Consider the following 25,731-nt stretch of genomic DNA (forward strand, 5'->3'; position numbering starts at 1 on the left):
AAGTGAAGGGGCAAACGTCCTCTGGAGGAAGTTTGGCACTGTGATGGCATTCTGGGCATAAATACCTTGCTCAAGCAATAATGTCACAATACAGACATCATGCAATACAAAGCCCATTAAACACAAAGTTCACAACAGCAAATTCTTGCATCAAACAAAATTTTCAAAAGTGAAAGGTGGTAAAAATGCTCTAATATGTGACAATATAATGAAATTTGAACAAGCATCATACAAAATATCAATGATTTCTGCTGTGAACTCGCTCACCCTAAACTGCTCTTGAATCCTATAGCATGCTTACTTTTCATACGACACACACTGTGAAAAGCCAAAGAATATCTCATGGATGGCCTTACTGAAATCGAACGACTTCCCTGCAATAGCAACAACAAGGCGCAAGCATTTCTCACTACTGCCTACAGCACTGCAGTAATGGAACTGTGGAGTGAAGAGCATTATGCTGACGCCCCAGTCTCTGGCTCCTGACCTGTGGCAAAGTGCGGTTGGTACCTGCACATGCTGGGCACAAGCTCAGACCTGAACAGCGAACAGAGCCACACCTGTAGGGAGGGCTCAGAACGGAGACTGCGACTGTAATCCTCACTGAGAGCGAGAGAACGCTTCAATGTAAAAAATCTGTAAAAGGCAGGCGAGGTACTGTAAGCTTCGCCGATATACAGTATGACAGGGTAATTATGCGGTGCTGACCACAAGCTGCACGCTCGTCACGCTAGTTTTTAGCAGTGTTTGGCCCTGGGAACGATTTCCTCATTCAATCCCTCCCGTAAGAGAAAACTCTGGTGTCGACGCTATACAGTAGCTGCTGTGGATTCCTCTCTCAGGAGACACAGGCTGACACAGTGTAGCAGTCCTGCCGTCTCTGAGGGTCATGTGAGTACAGCGTTCCTTGCCGAACGCTTGCTGGAAACGTTCCACTCCAGTGCCATTCAAGTTCTGCACGGCCTCAGGCAAGCTCAAAGCAAATGCCTGTCATCACTGAGGTATCCGCACATAAGTCTGTCGGAAGGGTATACTGAATAGAATTAAAAAACATAATCAATGTTTGACACTGTTAATACCTAAAGTTTAAAAAATACAGTTAAATGCAAAGATGTTGGATGAACGCATTGGATTTGAAATGAAACATGAGGTTAAAGTGCAGACAGTCAGCTTTAATTAGAGGGTGTTTACATAGATATCGAGTGACCAGTGTAGGAATTACAGCCCTTTTACAATCCCCCATTTTAAGGGATAAAGAACATCTGAAATAAAGTCATATTTAGTACTTGGTTGTAAATCCTTTGCATTCGATGACTGCCTGAAGCCTGCAACCCATAGACTACACCAATCCCTGGGTATCTTCCCTGGTGATGCACTGCCAGGCCTGTACAGCAGTCATCTATAGTTCTTGTTTGTTTTTGGGACATTGTCATCTTCAGCAGGTGAAATGCATGTTCAGTTCAATTCAGGATGATCGAATTGGCCAATCAAGAACATTCCACCTTTTGGCCCTGAAAAACTCCTCGGTTACTTTAGCAGTACGTTTGGGGTCATTGTCCGGCTACAAGGTGAAGTGTTGTTCAATGAGTTTTGAGGCATTTGTTTGACAGATGGGGAGATCAGTTCCTTATTTTATCGACACTTTCCTCTTTTCATCACTTTGGTTTAATTCTAGAACAATACAGTTTTTTTGTGTGTGTACTATTTGCATTTTGAGGTGAATATAAATATTTTTAATACTACACCAGGTTGTGCAGGTGTAGTCTTCTCCTTTAAGGTAGTCTTTGACACATCTATACCTAAAGTCTTCTTTATCTGTTTGACAGTTGAAAAGGGGTTTTTCTTCGCAATTGTCTTAACAATTCTTCGGTCATTCGCTACAGTGGTCTGTGGCTCACTAGGTTGTTTGCAGTTGATGAGCTGACCAGTGCATTCTTGCTGCTTAAAAATGTATCAAACAGTAGATTTTGACACAATGTTCTGGCTATTTCTTCCGATTTTTCAGCCTCATGATGGCCTGCTTTACTAGCATTGACACTTCTTTGGTCAACAGACTCAAAATTCAAATTCCACACCTAGAATCAACTCTACCTTCTTTTTTGCTTTCTTGTGTATGAACAAATCATGGAAAGACACACAACTGGAAAAAAGCAATCCATTGTCCCATAATTTTTCTCCTCAAAATCAGGGGGACTATGTATCAAAAGGGCAGTAATTCCTACAAGGATCACCTGATAGTCAAATTAAACTTGACAGTTCACACTTTAACCTCATATTCATCGTTTAATTTCAAATCCAATGTACTGGAGTGTAGAGCTGGAGTATTTTCTATTGCATTTCACCTTAGTCACATATATTGCTAGCTTACTTTACTTAACTTTGTATGTTTACTTATAGTTTTATATTTATAAACACTTTGTCACTGGAAAACTACTGAACAAATAAAATAAATGAACTAGAAAGAATGCACTCAGTAGAGTGGAGACCTCTGCCAAAGCCCAAGAATCTCTTGTAGCATAAATGTGCACGGCAAATGCCTTGGCAATGCAGTCATCATTTTTTTAAAGATAAGTTTGGCCCGATGGTGGAGCCAGAACAAAGGTTAGGGGGTGACAAAAAATCAATAGCTTTCTTCCAATTGGGAACATGAATGTGTGCAGCAAATTTCATGGTAATCCGGCTATTACTTTTTGAGACATGTCGATCACAAATTGAAAGTTTGTCCTTATGGTGGAGCTAGAGGAAAGATCATGGGGTCACCAAAATCAATAACTTTTTTTCACTTGGGAACATGGCTGCATTCATCAAATTTCATGGCAATCCGGCCATTACTTTTTGAGATACGTCGATCACAAATTGAAAATCTGTCCTTATGGTGGTGCTAGAGGAAAGGGCATGGGGTCACCAAAATCAATAGCTTCCTGCCACTTGGGAAGATGAATGTGTAAAGAAAATTACATGGCAATCAGACCATTACTTTTCCAGATATGTCTGTCAGAGGTGTATGGACAAACGGACGAACATACATCATTACATAACCTCCTTGGCGGAGGTAACAAGTAATATATTATTCCGTTGTTAAACGGCATAATGCCAGAGCTAGATTTTGCATGTTAACAGCAGTGACCACAACACTTCACAGTTGTCAAGAGTTGTCATTCATCCAGAAACAAAGAAAAGAATACCCTCATTATTTTAAAACGTATCTTTATCCCAGATGGATGCAGGATGCAGAAACATAAGGAAATTTATTCAAATAGCAAACATTTGTCAGCAACGCACAATCGCCTAGTTCCAGAGGATAACCACAAACATCCGTTGTTTCCAATAGTTCAAAAAGGCCTTGAAGAAATAGAAAAACAGGCCTCTTGTGTTTTGGACAGATGATTAATTGTGACTTTTTAAAGGAGAGCAGACAGTCCACCCTCCTTTTGTATTGTTTGCTTTGAGACAAGTATAAAGCACAGAGAAGGTAAGGGATAGAGAATGGATCACTGCTCATGGGGTGCCATGGCAGGCGATCAAACCGGGGAGAGGGGGGCTCAGGGGCTTGTATAGGGCTCGAGAATCAGCTGCCCACAAGTCCTGCCAAATGTAATATTTTTTTTAGCAATGCAGTGTTATGATACTGCGCAGACATGAGCAATTAAAAATGTCCGGTGCAAATCTTTAGTTACTGGAGTGTCACAGATGTATTAAAAAGCAAAAATATGTTTCTCATTGAGAAAATAAAACCAAGAGGAGAATGTCTTATTGGAATAAAAATACCGAGAACCTATAAATCTGCCTTTAAAGTGTCAAACGCACTTTGACAATCTCCCAGGAATCAAGTTTAAAAAACCTTTCAAAATACTATTCATAGACAAAATTTGCAATACATTTCCAACACAATCAGACACGAAACATGATAACAAATCAAACTAAACTACTGATAATTCCTCTTATAGTTCAGGTCCATTCATTTGAAAGCCTTGTTATAGCTGTGGAACCGCTGCATGGGTTATCTCCTGTCATGCTCTGTTTGCCACATACAATACTAATATATTTCATGCAGGTTTAAATGAAGGCAATCTGAAACAGCGTCATAATATTTTATTTTCTCTCGCCTGTCAGTTTCTGTATCATGTTACAATATGTGCAGTCTTCCTCGGTAAAGTATCTACAGTCAGAGGCCCATGGAAGTAGTTCAATCAGCTATCAAACTACTCTAAAAGTGCTTTCAGCCTCGAACAAAAGAAATATGCACCTGAAAATAAACTGCAGGTGTAAATGCTGCTTTTCTGTGCCTCTTCTGTGATCTGTGCCTGAACTTTTAAATCATTATTTTATACCTTTCAACATGATTATTAACATATTTGCTTATCTTAGCTGTGGTATACTCAAATACATGTGTATGATTTGAATTTCAAACTCATTGTCACATCTCTCATTCTCTAGGAGTATCTCTTCTTAGGAGTATCTCTTGCACTTTTTACACCATTCACAAAGTTTAGAAACAGCAGATAGCGTTTTTTATATATTAGAAACTATCATAGTCTGACTTTACACGTATTGCCATCTTACCTTTCGAAGCCAAGTTGTCGTATTGATTTCTCCCATGCTGTACCTGTGAACAAGGCAAACAAATTCAATAGACTCACCCAGAGATGATTTTCTTTTGCATAACTGTTCAGGGTAAACATGCTATGCAGATAATAAAAGCAAAAAACAATTTCAAATGGTATCATACAAAGAAGTCTGAACTTCATTATGTGTGTATCAGCTTTGCCGAAGGTCAGTTCATTTGTACTACAGTTGATGTATTACAAATCAAATATTCCCACCATTAAAAGTAGGTGAGGGTTGCTTAGCATGTATGCTGATTCACAGCAAACCTGAAAAGCCTACAGTGAACCAAAGAATATTTACTGCATGACTGGAATTCAATTAAAAAGGATAAATGACACATTCACACCACTTGTCTGATAGCCACTGCTGTTGGTTTTTCAAAAATAAAAATTTTAAAATAAAATGCAAATATCAACTAAACTTGTTGAATGGAAAACACCTCTAACGTCTAAGGAGCAACGCCTCAGTTCAGGAGACAACATACCTACATGCCCCAATCAATTGAATTGCTTCCCTTTCAGAAACATAAACCCCCCTGAAGAAACATCAACATTGCATGAATACCACAACATGACCTGGGATCCAAGAGACTCCACATCTGTAAACTGAAATTACCATAAATGCTTTATTACAAACAATATGATGCAGATGTGTGCTTAAGAAATGCCCCTGAAGCCGCTTAAGATTCTGATTTCCACTACCGCAATCATCTTGTTCTGGCACAACGGCCATTTGGCAAACAATATCTGTTTGCGTTCTTCTCAGTTTCCTCTTTGACATGCTTTGGGACAAGCATGTAGTTAAAAATAAAAGAGCTGTCCACCTACACATTTATTTAACTGCGCCCAAAAGTGAGTCTGTTCCTGTGGCCCCTCTTTGATGTTTACAAGGCCACTTCCGTGTATTATATTCACCCTGAGGGAAACCCAGCGGAGCAGAGGCTGGCTCCTACTTTGTTTAACTGCCAAACCAAACGCAACAGCACCTCAAATATCACTTGGGAATGTAACCTGATTGCAAATCGATATGTCCTTCTTTTGCTAATTAATTAGCCAAGTGATGAGGTGCTAAACAGCTATTCTGAGGGCCACCACTCCTGAGGCCTAGCCTCAGCTAAATGGTCACAGTTGTAATAACAAACATCTTCACATCAAAAAGGGAAGGAAATAAATATATTTTTAGTTTTCCTTTGTTTGAGCAAATTGAATTGGCAATTTAAATTTGATGCTTTTCTTATCACACAAAAAACTAAATCAAGGAGTTTACACAACTAGTCATTCACATCTAAGGATCAACATTACCTGCACTTCATGGAGCAGGATTTTATGCATTTGCTATTCTGAAACCAAACAGATTTATAAAATGAAAATGTAGAAATAAACAATAGCATAATTGTACTCAGTGGAGTCCTATTAAATTTGTACTCAAATTATTTAGCATAACCAGGGTGGCAGTGTAGCCTAATGGGAACTGGGCTAGCAACTCTGAGGTTGAAGGTTTGATTCCCAGGTGGGGTAGTGCTGTTGTACCCTTGAGGAAAGTACTTAAGCCGAATTGCTTCAGTAAATAGCCAGCTGTAAAAATGGACTGCATGAAAAGGAATGTAAGCTATGTCCGTTACTATGGATATGAGTGTGTCCGTTTAAATGCTGAGAATGCATACAATAAATGAATAAAATGCCTCTTGAAGAAGAAAAAAGTAGACAAAAAAAGCAATGCCACAAAAGATTACTTGACCTAACGCTCAGACAAGTGGAGAGAACTGTGTGCAATGTCTGCCTTTTATGAATCATGCTACCAGTAATGTTGCTCAAAAATTTCCTTGAGGTGGATCAAAGAAGGCAATAATTTTGCTACCAATATTAATGATTAGGAAAACAGAGAGCCACTGCAATACATTACTATGGAATAGCAAGTAGCCACGCCCACAAGCATACACATACAGGACAGTGTGTTACTTTGTGTTTCTAGGATAAGATGTTGAGCATTAGTACTGACTGCCTAGTCAAAGCCAAAGCACTAAGAGCACTAAGCATTGTATTAACTGTTGGAAAGGAAATTCACTTCTGAGTACAGTAAAAGAGGAAGCGAATACGCTGTACAATGTGTGTGTGTGTGTGTATTGTATGTTTATAAGAATCTCTCTCTGTTTTATATGTTCCTAAATGATTTTAAGGGCTGGGTAACCTAATCATTTGGGTCTTTGGGTCTACTCTTTGCACTACACCCCCCAACCCCCCAACCATTTCTAGTCCACATTCTATATATTACGGGAATTGTTTTTATTTGAAGAAAATTCTTTCAGTTTTCCCTTTCATGTTTTTGTTTTTACAAGTCACTTCTCACGACCGTCCGCTGCACATACCTCATCTACATTAACAAATAAGGAGATCATCTCATTTCCCATCGGGTCACCAAGAGTTTTACTTTCAGAACGGGTCACGTCCTTCACAAGGACATATGCTGAGCATATGAATCCTCTTTCTGCCCTCGTTCCTACTGCACAGTCTCTTTATTAACCATTCGATGTCTCAGAGCTACCAAGTAGCTTTCGATAAAACTGTGATATCTGTCTGAAAGAAACATAAAGCTCTGTGAAATGTTCTCACATCAACTTGTGAAATATTGCTTCTTTTTTTCTCCTAACATTATAGGCCTTCTTTAGGTGATTGTAGCTATCAACCGCCAGACAGAATTGCCCAGTGCTTACTAAGAGAAGCGTGTTTGAACATTTTGGTGTATCAACAGTGCTAGTATATACAGTTGTGGAAGTGGAAAGCTACTGCAATGCCAAGGTCATTTAAAGTTCTCTGAAGGACTGGGCTGGCAACTTGCCACAGATGCTCAACTCATCTTCCTGCACTTTCAGAGTGTCGCACCCAAGTCTGTTTCTAGTTGATTATGACCACTATGCCTTGCCGCAATCACAAAAGTATAACCAGCCAATAATAATGCTTATGCAAATGTTTAAACTGACACTTGTTAAAATATAAAGGCTATACATAAAGGAGATTTTATCTTGTTCTTTGGTGGAGCAGGTTTGTGGTTAGAAAATCTTTGCTTGATCACCCCCCACAATTGCTTGAATACAGGTGACTCTGTGGAACCAACCTCTGAAACAGAGAGCAAAGACCCAGATTTCAGCACACTGTGCAGGTGGCAACTGGGTAATGACTATAATAAGCTGAAGGTGTGATTATGGTTGGACTTCACTGTCCAGTTAGGATACCTGCCATGTTTCTGTGCTTTCAGGACCTGCCCCAGTGTCCTGGATATTTTCCCATGTTGCTTTTGCCATGCTTGTGTTCTCTGCCACCACCAAATGAAGCCCTCTGTCAACATCTTGTATTGCAGCACCGTACCTGACCCGTCCAAACATCTGAAATGCATTTTGAGCATTCCAAATCTTCACTCAATAGCACTGCACACCACTGAGATCCTATGATTAGAAACTGCTTGCAGAGTTTTGGCTTGTATGGCACTCGTTCAATATAATCTTCCTTTCAAGCCTGCAGAAATGTCAGAATTGGCCAGAAAGACAAAGGTCTTATGCAACATTTTGCACTGCAAACCACATGTAAATTTATAGAATAGACCCCGCTCATGCAGTTCACACAAATGGCACTGACTGCTGATATTATGTGTAAACTGTACATGAGTGCAGTCAGTGGCACCCACGATAGGTAGTCCAGGCTTGTCTTGAGGCATCCAATTTTGATATTGCCCTGCGGTGCTGGAATGAGTTGGGAAGCATATCCGTGCATGGACTCCTTCCAAACTTGAATCTTAGTGTTTTTTTTGTTTTTTTTCTTCACCAGACAGATTTTTTATGAACAGTTACATTCACATACTGTATATGCAGTATATATATCCTTTATTTAACCAGGTAAAAGACAATAATAATAATACAGTAATACTACTGTACAGCAGATCAGCACTAATCCATACCCTTTTTTTATCTTAAATTATCTTGCCCTCATTACATAAACGCAGTGTAACTGCAGAAAATAGACAAAACTGCTTCCAACTATGTTTGTTTTTTGCTGTGTCCCTATCTGGGCTACATCTTTTCTGTGGTCTGTAGTCAAGTCTGATGGAAAAATGTCCCAGTGTAGTAAAAGGTCAAATCACCCCATAGCTATGAATAGTAAAATTGGAAACGAAAAAACCTTTAAAAAGGCTCAAAGTAACACTTAGGATTTCTCAAGTTGAAAATCATAAAAATTGAAAAAGTACTTCATACTTAAAGTAACAGTGTATGTTTTGCTACAAAAAGTAAATCTGACTTTTTTCTTTTTGAATCCATCTCCCTACAAAAATATGAGATAAGAATAAGAAAGAGGATAGCTTAGGTCAGGGCTGCCCAACCCTATTCCTGGAGACCTGGGGCGACATAGCTCAGGAGGTAAGACCGATTGTCTGGCAGTCGGAGGGTTGCTGGTTCAAACCCTGCCCTGGGCGTGTCGAAGTGTCCTTGAGCAAGACACCTAACCCCTAACTGCTCTGGCGAATGAGAGGCATCAATTGTAAAGTGCTTTGGATAAAAGCGCTATATAAATGCAGTCCATTTACCAGATCTACCGTCCTGCAGGTTTTCATTTCAACCCTAACTTGGCATACCTGGTTCTACTAATTAGCAGCTCAATGAGATCTCTAGCTGTTGAAAGAGATGTCCCTTGTTGGAGTGAAAACCTACAGGACTACAGATCTCCAGGAACACGATTGGGTCTCCCTGACGTAGGTGGCAAGTTTATAGGTGTACCCCACAACCTACAACCTTAGGCAAAGTAAACCACTGTGTTCCACAGACTGAAATATCTGCTTGTTTTCACATTCTGTGAAATGTATTCCTCTCTAACATAATCCCAGACTGAAATTAAGCAAGAGATTTATGTTGGCCTCATTCTTTATTAGAGACCACACGGGAATGGTTTGGTAACCCGTTAGTGTGCCCACAGGGGAGTGAGAAGGTTGAATTCAAATTTTGAATGGGTTGGGTGTGGAAATGCTGCGGTAGCATCTCGGCCTCAGGTTGCTTGGTGATGGAGCAATAGATTGAGGGGAAGACGGGTGGTGCTAAGTGGCGCTAAGAAAATGGGCCTGCACAACCTGACTGTCAGCCCATTTGTGAGGAAAGAGCTCATTAAACATCAGCACAATCTAAGTGATTGCAAGTTATATCATAATATATGCAGGCTCAGTAATGGCTACACAGCTTATGCCCGGGAGCAGGGATACCCTAGCTATTTCACATGAAACAACGAAATCTAACATTTGCATTTGGTGATTGTTGAACATGCTGGACCTCATTTTACACAAGAAGCCCTTTAAATGCACTCTGTCCTGTTCAGTGCTTTTGTAAAAAGTAGCTACAGATTCCACTAATAGCTTTGTTGTTAGTAACGTTTTCCCAGCAACTGAGCCCATGCATATTTTTCTCTTTACCACTTACAAAAGGATTTTAGGGGATATAAGTTGCTAAGAAGCAGTGTACATTGAAAAGAAATAAACACACTGAGGGAATTTGAGGGAGTCTTTTCGCCTGAAGTAATGCATTGTAACATTATTCATTTTCAAAGCATATTTGTTTGAGATTCTAAAAGCTAAGCCATCAGTTGGATGCGAAACCATTTGTAGCCATTCCATTTTTTTTGTTTTCATGCCACTGACAAGAAAATAACCAATGAAGCCTCTAACTTGCATTGTTATGACTTGTGTACACTACAAGAAGCCCATCCAAACTAAAAAAAAAAACTAAAAAAAACTTCCACCTGCTATGGGCTTAACTGTTTACAAATGTGCCTTGGTGCAAAAATATACCTGCTAAGGATGAGCTTTATCAAGGGATAGCTGTAAATGCGTTCACTGCACATTATTATCTTTATATAAGAATACCATGGACATAAAACTATGAGACAGAAAAAAAGAGAAAATCTGGCTTGGATGTTTGCTGAAGGGTATATGGTGCCGTTTCAGTTCTAATCAGCAGAAAAGCCAATAGATTGTGCAGTGAGTCATTTTATCTGAACATATATCTAGAGAAATGCATTTATATACAGAAATAATAGCATGCCACAGACACACAGCATCGTATCATGTCTCAATCTGCCCCGGTGCACGTGGTTCTGTGGGAAGAATACCTAAATCCCCTCTTTCTCTGCCTTTCATCTGTGCTGACGTAGTGGACATGCTGTGGACATGTGATCACGCAGGAAACAAAGAGCGCAGCTGTGGGCTCAGGCATGTGTGCACAATGGGCTTATATGTGGAAGGAAGGAAACACCGTGTTGCATGACAAAAACTATGCCTAAGAGGGAAATCAACTCACAAGACCCTGAAACTATAAACAAAACGACACAATGAAAAAATATGTCTGTTCTCAGTGGTACAAACTGAAATGAAAAGCATGGTTATCATAACTGTAATTACAAATTAAAATGTAAAACATACACTTAAAAGTAAGCCAGTGGAATTGCACAATAAAATACAATTCACAAAGTAGTACATCAGCAGGAAAGACCACAGTGACACCCATGTCTGTAACATCAGATAGAACTTTCTCCAAGCCGACATGAAAATCTAAATAAAAAATCTTGTCAAAAAATAAAGTTAAAGTGCCTTTCATTCATGTTTTGAGCAGATCTCTTCTGTGTTTGCATTCAGTTAGTTTTTAAGGCTCAATAATGTAAAGGAGCATTATATATGATGTTGCATAATTACATACTTGTCAATATTCAATATATAACTTGATATTTATTAGAAAATTGAAAATGTCAAGGGCTGCGTTCCTGGCACAGGTTCAAATAAGCATGAAGATATGGAAGATTTACAGTTTCTGCTATGTTAAATGTTGCTATTAATTAGATCTTATATCACATTAAATAAGATAAACATTATAATTGCCTTGTGTTGACTGAAGACAGTGGAGGCTATGCAACTCTCCTACTTTTCTTGTATAGGTATCTCCATGGATTTTCACATGGTTTATGCTCTTTATTAAGTATCATGTCAATGCTTTTACAGTAGCAGTCATGCCTCTTCTTTCAAGGATATAAATGTTTTCCTGTTTGACCGATGTTCTAAGATCTGTATTTCCAGACTTTCAGTGGCTAAGGCAAACATAATGGCATACCCAGGCACAGCTACATTCATTGCAGATATACATTCATGAAGGACAAGAAAACTAAAATGTAGAGCTCTTAGTAAAGAGACATAAAATCAATGGTTTTACATGAGAATGTTAATTAAATAATAGGCGCTGTCATGGAGTAAGAAACACCGCAGTTTCAGGACTTTACCTTATCATAAAATGGCTTCCTGACAGGGTGCTTAAACTTGCCTAAATAATAAATCCATCTGAGAAAGGAAAGCATATATTCTGACTTTCGGACGGAGTGTAGCACAGTGGGTAAGGAACTGGGCTTGTAACCGAAAGGTCGCAGGTTCGATTCCCGGGTAAGGACACTGCCGTTGTACCCTTGAGCAAGGTACTTAACCTGCATTGCTTCAGTATATATCCAGCTGTATAAATGGATACAATGTAAAAATGCTATGTAAAAAGTTGTGTAAGTCGCTCTGGATAAGAGCGTCTGCTAAATGCCTGTAATGTAATGTAATGTAATGTTTGCACAAGAGTACACAAATCTGAATTTATTTTCGCAGTAAGACCTGTTGTAAAAGTTCTCTAAAATGGGACAAAACCAGTTCCTGAAGCACCATACCAAAAACATTAATTCAACTAAACTGCTTTTCTTATGCCTGAAATTTATATTCAAAATATTATGGGTACTGCAGGAAGCAAAATGATACAAACACAGCGAAAACTCTTACATTGCAACACTGAAGCTCATATACAGTACCAGAACCTACCGTCAAGAAATTACTTTAGAGACTAAAGAAAAATTTGGTGAAAGGATATTGTTGCAAAAGAGACATGCATCATGAATTACAATTTGTGATTTACCCATATTACTGTGCATCAGTATCATAGTGTCATGCCACTGACAAGAAAATCATCCATTAAATATTTTTATTCAAATTTTAAAAAAAAATGAAGCAATGCACTACATCAAAAATAAGTAAACACACCATATGCGACTCACTTTACCTATACATTTCTGAATTTTCTTGAACACATTCTGAAGAAACTTTGACCCTAATAGTCAGAGTTGATGCATTTCCAGCTGGAGGTAAATTTATATTTCATTTTCTATAAATATTTTAATGTACATGGCTTTTTCTAAAGGATAAGCATGCATGTATACCAAAGGAGAATTTGAGGTATTGTGGCACAGCAGTTAGGTCTTCTGTACATCTTCTGTACACACTGCAAATTAATGGCATATTATGACAATAAAGCCCACTAAAAATATGTTGATGTCATACATCTTGGCTTGGCTTTTTTATGTAAAAACACTCCCTTTTCCTAAAAAAGAACTAAAGAATAAAGGCATTTGTAAGAAAAACATTGCGGTGGGTCCTTATATTTCTAGTATATAGACAAATAAATTATTGGGTTTATATTCAACCACACACTGCAAAAGACCAAATGTTTTTGTCAGCAGTAATGATCAACCATTTAGATACTGCTATTTCATCTCTGTGGAAACACTGCAATGTATCTTGTTTACTATGACTGCCACTATGACCACTGTGGTGAATACAGATTAAGAGGTGTAGCCTTGTATGGTGTATTTTAGGACTGACGTGGGTTTTTCAGCCTGAGGAAGGCGATTCTTATCACAAAAATGTAGCTGTTGACCACCAGTCAAGAGCAAAGGTCCAATTCATGGTTGGACCTTTGGTGTTGTTGCTGGCAAGTACATATTCTGTGTACTGTCACATGGAAGTCCTGTTTCTGGACTGAAATGCTTATTGATTAAAATATTACAGTTATCCTGTATCCTGACAAAATGCATGCACCAAGTAAAAATATGTACAAAACCCATGTGTGTGATAAAGCTAAACTGGGGCTAAATTATAAGGTCTAGCCTAAACTTAGCATGTTACATACAAGCTATGACTGAACATGACTGTAGAGACCTGAAAGTAAAGCATGGTACATTTTTACTGTTGCAGTGCAAAATAACTCCCAGGTGGTGTCCTTAGCGCAGTATGCCCAGTAGTCTTGTGGGATGATGCACAATTGACTACATAGCTTTACCCAGAGGGAGAGCTTCAGTTGGCAGGGTTTCCCTAACCTCAAAGCTCAATAGCAACTGCTCATAAAAAGTAGTCCTCCAACACAACAACTGCATTGTTTTTTTTTCACAGACTGTTTTGAAACCCTACAGAGAAATGTTGTGGATTCTGCTTTTGGGTTCACCAGACTTTTCTCCAGAGCGTGGGAACAATTTTGCATGTCTTTTTGCATCCCCGCACTTCTCTTCACTGGCCTACACTAAGACACCAGTTCAGTCACATTAGTTTATCCTTCCCTTTGCTCAATCAGGTCTTGGTTTGCCGTGAACACATTTTAATGATCTCACATTTATTTGCTGCCAACAGTGTTGGAAGGAGATGTCATTTTTGGCACAGCTCTGGTTTCCTATGTTGTAAAGAGACAGTTTAAAAATGTCAGCACAAAGCAGCAATCTGGGAGATTAATTGAGTAGGTCGAGCAGAATTCAGCTCATGAACCATAACAAGTTGTATAGAAAAACTTATGCCAGGTTATCTTTTAACCCACATGCTCTGAGTGCAGACGGTATCATGAGTTTCACACTTGTTATTCTTCTGAAGCCATCCTCCAACCATGAAACGGCTTTGGAAAATAGCAAGACAAAGGAAATTGTATTGAATGTTTAACAATTAGACAATGATATTTTGGAAGATCTATTTGCATTCAGTTTGTTTTCTACGGTTTAATACGGTGGCTCTGAAGTGCAAAACACAAAAACAAAAAGAAAACGCAAAACCAAAAACTTTCGGCCCTGAGGTGCAGATGCACCATACAAAAACAAAAAGGAGCAGACCTGAAGTGCAAAACACAAATACAAAAAGAAAATGCAAAAACAAAAAGGAGCAGCCCTGAGGTGCAAAACACAAACATACAAAAACTAGCAACAGTGCACTTCGGGGCTGCTAGTTTTTGTTTTTGTATGTTGCATCTGCACCTCAGGGCTGCACATTTTTGTTTTTGTATGTTTGTGTTTTGCACCTCAGGGCTGCTCCTTTTCGTTTTTGCATTTTTTTTTTGTATTTGTGTTTTGCACTTCAGGGCTGCATGTTTTTGTTTTTGTATGTTGCATCTGCACCTCTGGGCTGAAAGTTTTTGTTTTTGCGTTTTTCTTTTTGTTTTTGTGTTTTGCACTTCAGAGCCACCGTAGTTTAATAATGTAAAATGTAAAATTATTATATGAGGTTGGTTGATTACATACTAGTTAATATTCAATAGATATTTTATTCAAAGATGAAATAAGAGTGAACATATGGAAGATGCATATAATGGTTGGTTTGTGCTACTAGATGTTAAATATGGCTCTTAATTAGACCTTACTTCACAGTAAATATAATAAGTGTCATAACTACCTTGTGTTGACTGAAGACAGAGGAGGCTATGCAATCCTACTTTCCTGTTCTGATACTGTATAGGAAGTTTGAATGTTTCTATAACATCACAGTAGAAGATGCTTTGTGGCTAGCTGAAGTGTATTACAAAAAATATTAATATATGGAATACATTGTTAAAACAGAGAACGTATCAGGAAACCGACATAGTTTACACCATCATGGCTGTGCCCCTTCTAGACAAGTTTGGGGTTTACAGTCTGATACTGGATTTCATTAGTGTACGGAAGCCAACTATTTACACACTCCAAAAATCCTCCCGGCAAAAAACACCTTCTCCTTGTTTTGCTTTGCAGACTTTGAGAAGCTATTTCTCTTCCTTCTCCGCACCCTGAGAGATTTATGACTTGCCATCACAAACGCTGCACGCACTCGAGTACAAGTTAACAAGTCGAGCTTTGGAACTGCAGGGGTCTACATGGAACTGAGGACCCAGGATCTGATATTCAAGTATGGTTCGGTTGATGGAATGAGAATGTCAGCATGCCTGGCAGAGGATCTAGACTTATGCATGTGAAGCACAGGGCCAAGGCTCTTTACTGTTGTTGTGAACATAGCATTGGCCCGCACTGTTCTTCCCCTAGGGTTCTGTGTATATTACCATCTTGAGCACAGATGTTGTGGTTCGTTGCTATTGTGCTTGAAGCCCTTTAAGCGTGTCTGCCGATAGCCGGCTGGCCTGGGAACGATGTTCCATTTAATTTGGATGCAGGATCGAGACCTCGTGTCACGGGTGGCCTCCTTCCATAGGTAGCATGACCTTGAGTACCGCATCACATGTGTAACACACAGGCTTCACAACTTTCATGTTCAGAGGTATGTTTTTAACACCTTCACTTCAAGAGAAAGAGAAAGCAACTGTGCCCTCTCTAGAGGTCTACATATAAAATCTAAAGGCCATTCAACACATTTCCCACAGTCTTTATCATTAGGCTTGGAAGATGAAGCACTGTCCTGGCACTGAATGCCATAGTGTCTGAAGGCTTCAGTTCCATCCAGGAGTCTAACCAGTTGATGTAATTAATGATTGTCTCCATTATGTCAATTTAGATTTTGGAGAAAATTTGTGCTTCCAAGAGACCTGGAAATTTCACTGATTTGCTACCCCCCAGGACATGAATTCAGTAGCTACGAAATTGTCTAATGGATAATGGTTACAAATGAAACAACTCTGAAGATTTGATAGTTAGCCCTATGCAGCATTCATACTAACCTAACCACTCATTTCAAAAACATTTCTGAAAAGGCAAAGATTCTTATTTTCTATGGCCTATGAAATTCAAACAGGTGCCAATGATTTTTAAACAAAATATTCGAACAACTCAAAATCAGACCACCGTCCAAGATGCAACAACTGCTTGAACTCTTTTTACGGCTAAATCAAACTGTAATATGTAAGTATGTAAGTTTTTCTATATGCTTATGTTAATATGCCTATGCTTCCAATCTCTATATCAATATGAATACAAATGAAAACTGATGTGTAGATATGTACCTTGAAAGGTAATTTGTTTTCTCCATCTAAGAACATGCATCAAACCAAAGACTGCACTGGCATGTGTGATTTAGGCTGACAGTGGGCCTGTCGGCCAGCCTCTGTACTCACAGTTGAAGTCGGGCTCAATGCTGTTCCCCGCCAGTAGGCTGATGATGGTGATCTGATAGATGATGTGCAGCAGCAGAAAGGTCATACTGGTAAAACACAGGGATTTCAGTAGGCGCCCCGTGTGGCCTGGAGGACAAATAACACATACACAGTATGAGTTCTATAGATTTATTTCCTAAGGACTCTTTGTAATGTTTGCAATAAAACAGAACAACTGTGCACAGAAGGCAACTGAGTGATCATTGTAATGCCCATTAACATTTGCCCAATTAACACTTACACAGATCTTACTACTGCGCCCATGAAAAAATTACAGATTCATATTTGTTGCATTTTAAGCAGGGGAAAAATATAGTAAAATCTATAATATGCTACTTATTGCATTTCAGCCCAACAGGTTTATATGGTGCTTTGAGCAAGTGTTATAGATTAGTCAGCTACGTAGCTGGCTAGTAACATGATAAAGTCGCCTTTGGACTTACAGCTACAGCTCATTGTAAGCTATTGTAAAAAAAAAATTCTCCATGGGCTACTGTGCAGATGAGACTGAGAATTATATCAAGTGATATATATATATTTTTTTGGCAATTTATTCAGAGGAAATTACATTTCATTTCTCACTAGCCCGAGTGTAGACACAAATATACTGCTGATCTGGCTGCCGAGCCAGATGAAAGCAAGCAGAATCCAATTTGATGTCAGATAAGCTAGAAAATAAATTACATTAGGGCTTAGCTTGGATATGAGCTACCTATTTGCTTTAAGAAACATAATACAGGGCCAGTAATTTATCCCCTCAATTAATAATGGCAAATTCAGAACAGGGTATGTAACTGCAGGACAACCCTCACAATTATTATCGGTGGCAGAACTCCAGCTCGGAGGCTCTCATGGTATTCACTGACAGGAAATTCTACTTTCCTGCTGTCAGAGTGGAAGTTCACACAGGTTAACCTGCCTGTCTTCTCATAATAGGAAGGTGTGTAGTGGAATTTACCGGAAAGCGCACTAATGCATGCCGTGCGGATAATGAGGTTATTCTCTGCGCGCAGCGCTATCCTGTTGATGTTTCGAACACGAACGCTTAATGGTTCGGGCATGGATTCAGACCAAACAAGCCAAATGCATCAAGGATGAGGGAAAGTGACGGCATTGAAACGCTTCCTTCTTCCGCAAATGTCCATTTTTTCCCCCAGTGTTTCTTGCCTGTTTTATCTTCTGCAGAACCACAAACGTTTTTTGGATCCGGTCAGACATGTCAGTCGGAACAATCGGAGGTGGCCGCATGACCAAGGTCCTGGTTTTAATGGGCCAGTGGCCTCATTTCTCAGTGGGAAAGCCAACGGCACAGAATCCCACAGATGAAAAGCTGGTGCTCCTACAATACCTTGTGGTGAGGGAGGCGCCATTTCCAGTATATCTAACTTTGGAATGCTTTGGCCCACTAAATCCACGGGGAACAAACAAACCATTAAAACGGGCTTTATCAAATAAACAACAGCAAACTACCATTACTGACCATCTGTACATTTCATGATGAACAAATTGACTTTACAGAAAGAAACCCTTCACAAAGCTTAATCAGACAACTTTAAAAAATTTAAAAAAAAAAAAACTTTTTTGAACTAAGGTTGAATTATTAATAATTTCCCAACCAGTTGCTAAGACAGTTATGCATTATGCTCGTTTTGGATTAACGGCAATACCTTGCAGTGTTATTATTCACCACACACTTCAGTGCTTTGAGGTTCATAATAAAATGTAACATTTGTTTAAATGTTTATCTGTGGCCAATTCAGTGTAGCTATACTCATTCATCAGAATGATAATTCCGCTCTTAAGTTTTACATATCGTAGAGAGAATAATGGCACAACTATATCCTACATTTTATGATACTGCACTGCCACACACCACAGGAATCCAAGTAGGAAGAGAGCATTAGTGTCTAGCCCAAAGAAAATCTGAAATTGTACCATGTAACTGAATCAAATGTGAGTGTGGGCAGTAGCCCCATGAGGAACGTTTACTTTAGCTGTAAAACTGTGCTTTTGGAATGGGAGTTAAAGGGACATTTGGTACATTTGCATTGCTGATTCATTTAAATGCAAAGCATCCTAGGAGATGAAAGCCATCTAAAACACAGCAAAATGTGACAATATATTGCTGAAAAATCCAAGCCAACTCCTGTAAAAAATACATTTTGCAAACAGAAGCCAATAAAATGTAAAATATGATGCATTAAATAAATTTATAGGTTTAAGGAGGCCTTCAAACAGTGACACTTTTGTAAAAGGCAGGTTTTTGAAGACCCTCAATATTTTAAAAGAAACAAAATGGCTGGGCAATGTTATGGCAGTGCTGCTGTTTCATGGCTTATCACTACATGTCACCGGAACAAAGTCGGCCCAGGAACCAGAAATCATTACGCACTGCCGCAAGTCAAACAACATCAGGGCGGCGCTACAGAAGTCTGCAGCTGACTCAAAGGAGCTGTCAGGTCTGGGCAACTGCAGCACCAGACACAAAACAGGGGGACACTTTGTGTAAGCACACTGGAGTGTTACTATATTTCAGGTGTAGAGCACGTTCAGTCTGAATATGAGGGCCTGTTGAACCCAGCCTTGGTGTAATAAGTAGAGCGAAGTGGTTAGGGTTACATTAAAACAATACAGATGTAGTATCAAGTGAAATATTAAGATTGGCCTTTGTCAAATTGCTGATTTTACACTGTTAAAGGAAAAAGGGTTTTAAGACCCGCACCCACCCAAAAAATTTTTAACAACTTATGCCCACAGTTGACTGCAGCCAGCAGGGTACGGCACTCTTGGTCCTTTATTATATTAAAATAATAGTGTCTGCCATATGCAACTGCTGACCTGAACCAGAAATAACGACTAGATGGCACACGAGGTGCTCATTTCACACCATGGGGTGGCAAACATCAAAGAAAAGATTACATAAGCATTAATGTGACAACACACATTACATGCATGTATGCATATTGTAAATATGTGGTGCACACACAGTGTGTGACATTTATTATATATGCTAAATAGCTAGTTTTGTTTTTCTACTATGTTACTTGAAATTTAATGGGAATATTGCACAGCATGGTAGTAGGGGTAGTAGGGTAGGCTTTGCTTTTATGCTATTCTTGAAATTAGATTATGTGTAATATAGCTGGTTTACATAAGCAAAACCTACAGTAGCTTCTGTGTTTGACTTTTAGACTAAATAGTGATACAGCATGCTAAAAATCTTTTACAACATTAATCATTTTTGTCATAATAAAACAGAAACAGCCTTTCTTTCAGGTAAAACTATAGCTAACCCTTTGTGGTAGACTATTTAGTCCCTTAGGCTTTAAAAAAAAAATCTAATAAAACAAAAATATGTAACATAACTGTCATTCTGTGTGCTGAAACATTCAGTGCAGCTAGCTAATTAAAATAACATACCACAGAGAAACCCCATCATCACTAGAAAGGCAATACTTGTGCGGGAAGCCAAAATAAGGTACAGATGTATTTCTGATTTATTGAGGACAAAGAGGCTTGCTCACATCAATTAAAGCACAGAAATAGTTTTGAGTATACTTTTCTTTACAGAGACTGCTTACACATGCCCTTAAAGTTAATGTAGAAAAAAATTTCAGTTAATTTAATTTTCAAGCTTGATCAGTTTTTAATTTGTGCCGTAACATAGAAAATATTAAAAAGTCTTTTCTGACATTTCAAATAATGTCATCTCAGACCAACAGAATAAATCAAATGTCACAAATGACTGCACTAGTAGAAATATATATGTACAGCATTATGAGCACTCACTTGAATAGTGAATGTTTAATGTCACCTTGTGTTCCTAATTCCAACTGTTATCCCTGTTGCAAAGTTTTGTCAGCTTAATCACAATCACACAAAATCCCTGAAGGAAAATGCATGCCAGTATTTCTTATTTAAAATGTTTTACATTTAAATCTCCAATTGCACCCAAATTTGGAATGTCCAATTTACAAACTATGTACAAGTGTGCTCATATAAGCCCCTGCTGCCTGCTCGAAACAACTCATGGTTGCATGTGCAGAGTTGGGGCGGAGGATACCTAATCACAAACATGCACAGAGGGCAAGCCAAGGCCTCTGGACAGCCAGCAGGGGTCACTTGAGCTATGAACACTGCTGTCCCTGCCGACAAAATCCCTCACATATATCCCTTGAGTGAGGCAAAGCCAACTGTGCACCTGCCCCGCAGGGCTGCCGGTCACAGTTGGCACTGGCACAGGCCGGACTCAGGAAATCAGGGATTGACATTCCCCCAGGAGCTTGCAAACTCTAGTGGTTCCTGGAGGTATTGCAGTTTAGTAAGCCTCTGATGCCAAAAAGCAAATTTCCCCATAAATTCCATTCAAAATTATGAATTTACCCTGCCCAAATTATACTATTTTGCAGAGGACATTCAAATTTAAAGAATGTCAGTTATTTAATCCCATCATAGATTATTGTTATTGTTGTTGTTGTTACTGGTAGTAGCAATAGTAGGAATAATGTATTGTAAGATCAAATCAGATGTGGGCTGATGAGTACAAAATTTGTTTTCATCTGTTGAGTTGACCTGAGGGACAGTAAGGGCCTGCAACTCATTTCTTTACTTCGCTTGCATATCCTGGGAGAGGCAGATCCTGGAGGCTGGCCCAGACAAAGACCAGGATGAGGATTTTAAATTCTATTTTATATTTTAAAGGTAGCCAGTGGAGCAACACATGTGAGACTTACATGTGAGACTTTTTGGCTTTAGTTCAAACCCATGGGGCACTGTTTCTAACATACCATAGCCATTGCAACATCTTTTCAGTAAACTACACAAACTCATGCGCACACACAACTATATGTGTAAAGCTATTATGTACGTGGTAAACTGCATAATAATTATACAACAATGTATGGGCTTTTAATTTGATTGATTTTTCAATGAGCACAGCTATTTAACTGGAGAAAGTTACAATTCCTTCCTTTATTCCATCTCCAGATTTGTATATCCTCATCGGCATCGAAATAGAACTAGATTCTGTGCCAAGTTATAGCCTACATCATTTCAAAGTGGTGAAATATGGATGTTTAAAAGAGTAGGACATGGAACCAATCCTTGGGGAACACCAGTAGTTAAGGGTGTAGCAATAGACTTACTGTCTTTCAGTGTTATAAACAGACTATGGTCATCAAGATTTATGAACAGTTACAGAGAGTATGGAGATAGTTCAAGAGGATGTTATGGTCAGTTGCGTTGAGGACAAAGAGAATGATCATTCTGCTGCCATGAGAAGGCCACTGATAGGTTTTCGTCATGACATTTCATATATCAGATAAAAAAACTACAGAGGAGCAGACAGACAAAGCCAGTGGGTGGAAGGATGAATGATGTCCAGTGAGCATGCAAGAGCCACAAGAACGACATTTCAGAGTCACTGCTGATTCACTGTTGCGTTCCAATGTAACCCAAATCTGTAAAAATGATAAGTGCTCAGACATTACAGTAAAGCCACTGTGGTATCAACTCACACCTTCTAATTACTACTCAGGAAATTAGACCTTGGGTTCTTTTGAAGAGAACAGTATGCCACTGAAAATGTTTTTGCATTGCCAAGGTATATAAACGTAATATAATAGTATTATATTCACATGTGTTTTTAATTGTCTTTTTTTCCCCCCTGAAGATCATGACCATAATCTGTAGAGACAGAGGCAGGTCTGCTGTATGACGCCTTAAGATGGTGGTGTATGTCAGTGATGGAATGGCAGGTATTCACTTGTTTTACATACATTCTGCAGAATAAATAAATCTTTTCTCAAAACTCAGAACTTGTCCAGGACAGAAGAGGCCTGCCAGGAGGATAAGCCGAGGCTGTTATCTCTGGGAAATGGGTGTTTTAACAGCTGGGCTTTACCGTAGGTACAGGACAAGATTTAGATTGAGAATACAGCACATTGCTTTTTTTAAGTTACACCATGATCACCAAGGCAATCAGTGAACATAAGTCAAGAGATAACATTGGAATTAACACAATTAAGCCCTCCACATCAGTAACTATGCAATAAAACCAACAGGTCACACGGCATGCTATTTCTTCACCCCCCAATTCCAGAGAACCGGCGTGCTTTGAATTTCAGAGAACACAAATGAGGTAAGAGTCTCCTGATACTTGCATACTTTACACAGCTCTGGTTTCCATGCAAACACTGTTCTTCTGGTCAACACAATACATCATGAAGGAAATCAAATAACATCATTGTCTCTTTCGTGAACAGAAACCATTATCTGAAGTGAATACCCATTTATACAGTGAGATTTTTTCTCTCTGGTTAAGATCAAGTGCAGTTGCCCACTGAAGAAATCAAAATCCATTATTTCCATCTTTGTAAACGTACTACTCTTCAAAGCTGCTTGTACTGTATGTAGCCCAAATCAAATTTATGCAGTCAGAACAATAGAAACAAATTGTGCATTTAAATGTCCATAACTTTGGATCCATTGAATGAACATGGCAAATGTGTCATAGAACACAACACAAAAGATTACAAAATATGTCTGCCAAATAACATTTGATCTTACATTTACAGGTTTAAATAGATAGTTTTCTTACCAATTTAACTAACTGGCAAAAGTCTAAAATCCAGATATTCAAGAGCTCAAACAGACACCCTTGATGCAGGACAGCCAACCTCCAAAAATATAGTGCCACTTATGTACTGATACTGATAATTTACTGATTTAAAAAAAAAATGCTGTGACTTACTCCTACAGTTCCACTCCTCACTGTGTCCCTCAGATAATTTAATGTCATAGTGAAAAACACTTAGGATTGCGTTTGACACTTTAACATTTGATTGTGCACCTAGCCAAGCCTTTCCCTTCAACAACCTCCCCTCCTCTAATCTAGCACTCTGCCCAGGCTTATTAAAGTGGTAAATGAGTCACTGTTCATATTATACAGGATTTTAACAAGAAAATGCACATTAATGTTAATTATGAAAAGCAGCGCGTTCTCAAAATTTCTACAGAACATCAAGGCAATGCCACATTCCTTGGCTCCCCACTTTTTGTTGACGTGGTAAAAAAAAAAAACCTACCCTAAATTTCAGCTTTGTAAAAATGCTCTACGTGGAGCAGCTGTGGCTGCCTTCGCTCATTTCCAACAATCCCACATTAAACAGCTGCGTATCAAAAATTGGAACCAGTAATCCTCCAAGAGGCTAAAAATCTGACCAAGGCTATTTCACTCAACAATTAAAAAGCTCCAGAGACACTGCGCATTTTGGTGGATTAATGCACTCCTGCCTGCGGCATACATGCATAGCCTTCTGCTATCTCATATAGGTCCTGAGAGAGAGCACCAATCACTTATCATTAGTTTCACATAGTTCTTTTATTATGACAAATACGTTTTGTGTAGAACTCCTTGATCTCAATCTCCCATCAAACCTGTCCAATGATGCAGCCAAGAAATAAATTAAATTTTAGGTTTCATGAAATAAGGATCAGATCATGTAGATGTAGATGAGATTCCTCTGTATGACTATATGAGCCTATGTCTGTAATGTCTACGTTACGTAAACCTTTATTTTGAAATCAAATGGAAACATAATGTATCATTATATGTACACTGAAGATAAAAGAAAATATTTTAAATTTGGTATGGAATTAATATATTTCTGTATATTCCCTCTGACAACCTGTCATTTGTCTGGCACTAGCATTTAAACTACATAAGGCCCTGCTTGTACATTATTCACATCATGTATTAAAGATTTAAGTGGAATTCCTGTGGTATTCACCCAAATTTGTGAGACTTTGTGATCAGGTGGTAACATGGCACTTGCCAGCATAATAAAAGAATCCACACCAGATTAGTTCATTGTTTCATGATGCTCATCTTTGGAATGGAGGCACAAACCTCAGTTATCTATGCACTACCCAAACAAGCACGAAACCAGAAGCCAGAATACGTATTTACACCTTATCAAGCTCCTTATTCACTGATGCATAAAAGCTGAACAATAAATGGAAACGAGTCACGCTTTCCACTGATAAGAAGCTGAAATTCCAATGACAATTATAAAAAGGAGTGTCTTCACACTATCACAGTTTGATTAAGAAGGGCCAGAGCAAACTTAAAAAAAAAAAATTAAAAAAAAAACATTTTGCTGAGAAGGAGACATATCAAACAAGAAAAAATAGTAAATGTTCTGAGATCCTGATGTGATTACTACTGGTTTGATTATTGGCCATTAGCTTAAACTGAGGATTTCACTGTATTACACAAGACTAACTTATTTATTTAAGGCTACGGTTACATAAGTAATGACCGCAATAAAGGATCTAAAAATTGGTGCAATCCAAACAAGGTCCATTCCCAATGCATTCTTTTTTCTCTTGTTCAACTTACTATACTGACACTACTACTGTCTATATATATGGATTGGGGGGGGATAAGGTATAAAACGTCCTGCAGTTTCTATATGGTGAAACCAAATGTAAAAATACACTTAAATACAAGCTGAGTATCTGTGCTTTAACCACATGTGAATAGTTTGATTACAAATCTAAAATTGTGGAGTACAGACACAAATCAAGAAAAAAAAAGTCTTTGTCCCAAACATTACGAAGCTCACAGCATATAAGACCTATATTTGATAAACAAGTTTGACAAATTATTCTGTAATATGGCCATACAGATAGTGACTTCTGACATGTCAAAACAGTTTACATAAACCGTTTCAGAGACAAACTTTCAGACAGCCTGTAATTAGTTTTTATGATGTGACTCATGGTCCAGACATTTCCCAGAATGCTCTGGTTTGGCTGGAGCCATACAAGTGAAGGTAGGCAGCGCTTTGACCTCAGCGGCTGCCAAGGGAATTCGTCAATGAACAAAGAAGCGTTCAAAATGGTAG

At 38.7% G+C, this 25,731-nt stretch overlaps 1 protein-coding gene across 1 annotated transcript in view; it reads right to left on the reverse strand.

Annotated features, from left to right (window-relative positions):
• LOC118226433 (piezo-type mechanosensitive ion channel component 2-like) overlaps positions 1-25,731 on the reverse strand; it is a 122,302-nt gene that overhangs the window by 67,186 nt on the left and 29,385 nt on the right. Inside the window, exons 3-4 of the mRNA XM_035416041.1 lie at positions 16,784-16,909; positions 4,564-4,606 (exon numbers count right to left, since the gene is read on the reverse strand). Of these exons, the coding sequence (XP_035271932.1) occupies positions 4,564-4,606; positions 16,784-16,909 (169 nt within the window). The remainder of the gene's footprint in view (positions 1-4,563; positions 4,607-16,783; positions 16,910-25,731) is intronic.

The sequence above is a fragment of the Anguilla anguilla genome, chromosome 4 (assembly GCF_013347855.1).
Source record: "Anguilla anguilla isolate fAngAng1 chromosome 4, fAngAng1.pri, whole genome shotgun sequence".
Taxonomy (NCBI): Eukaryota; Metazoa; Chordata; class Actinopteri; order Anguilliformes; family Anguillidae; genus Anguilla; species Anguilla anguilla.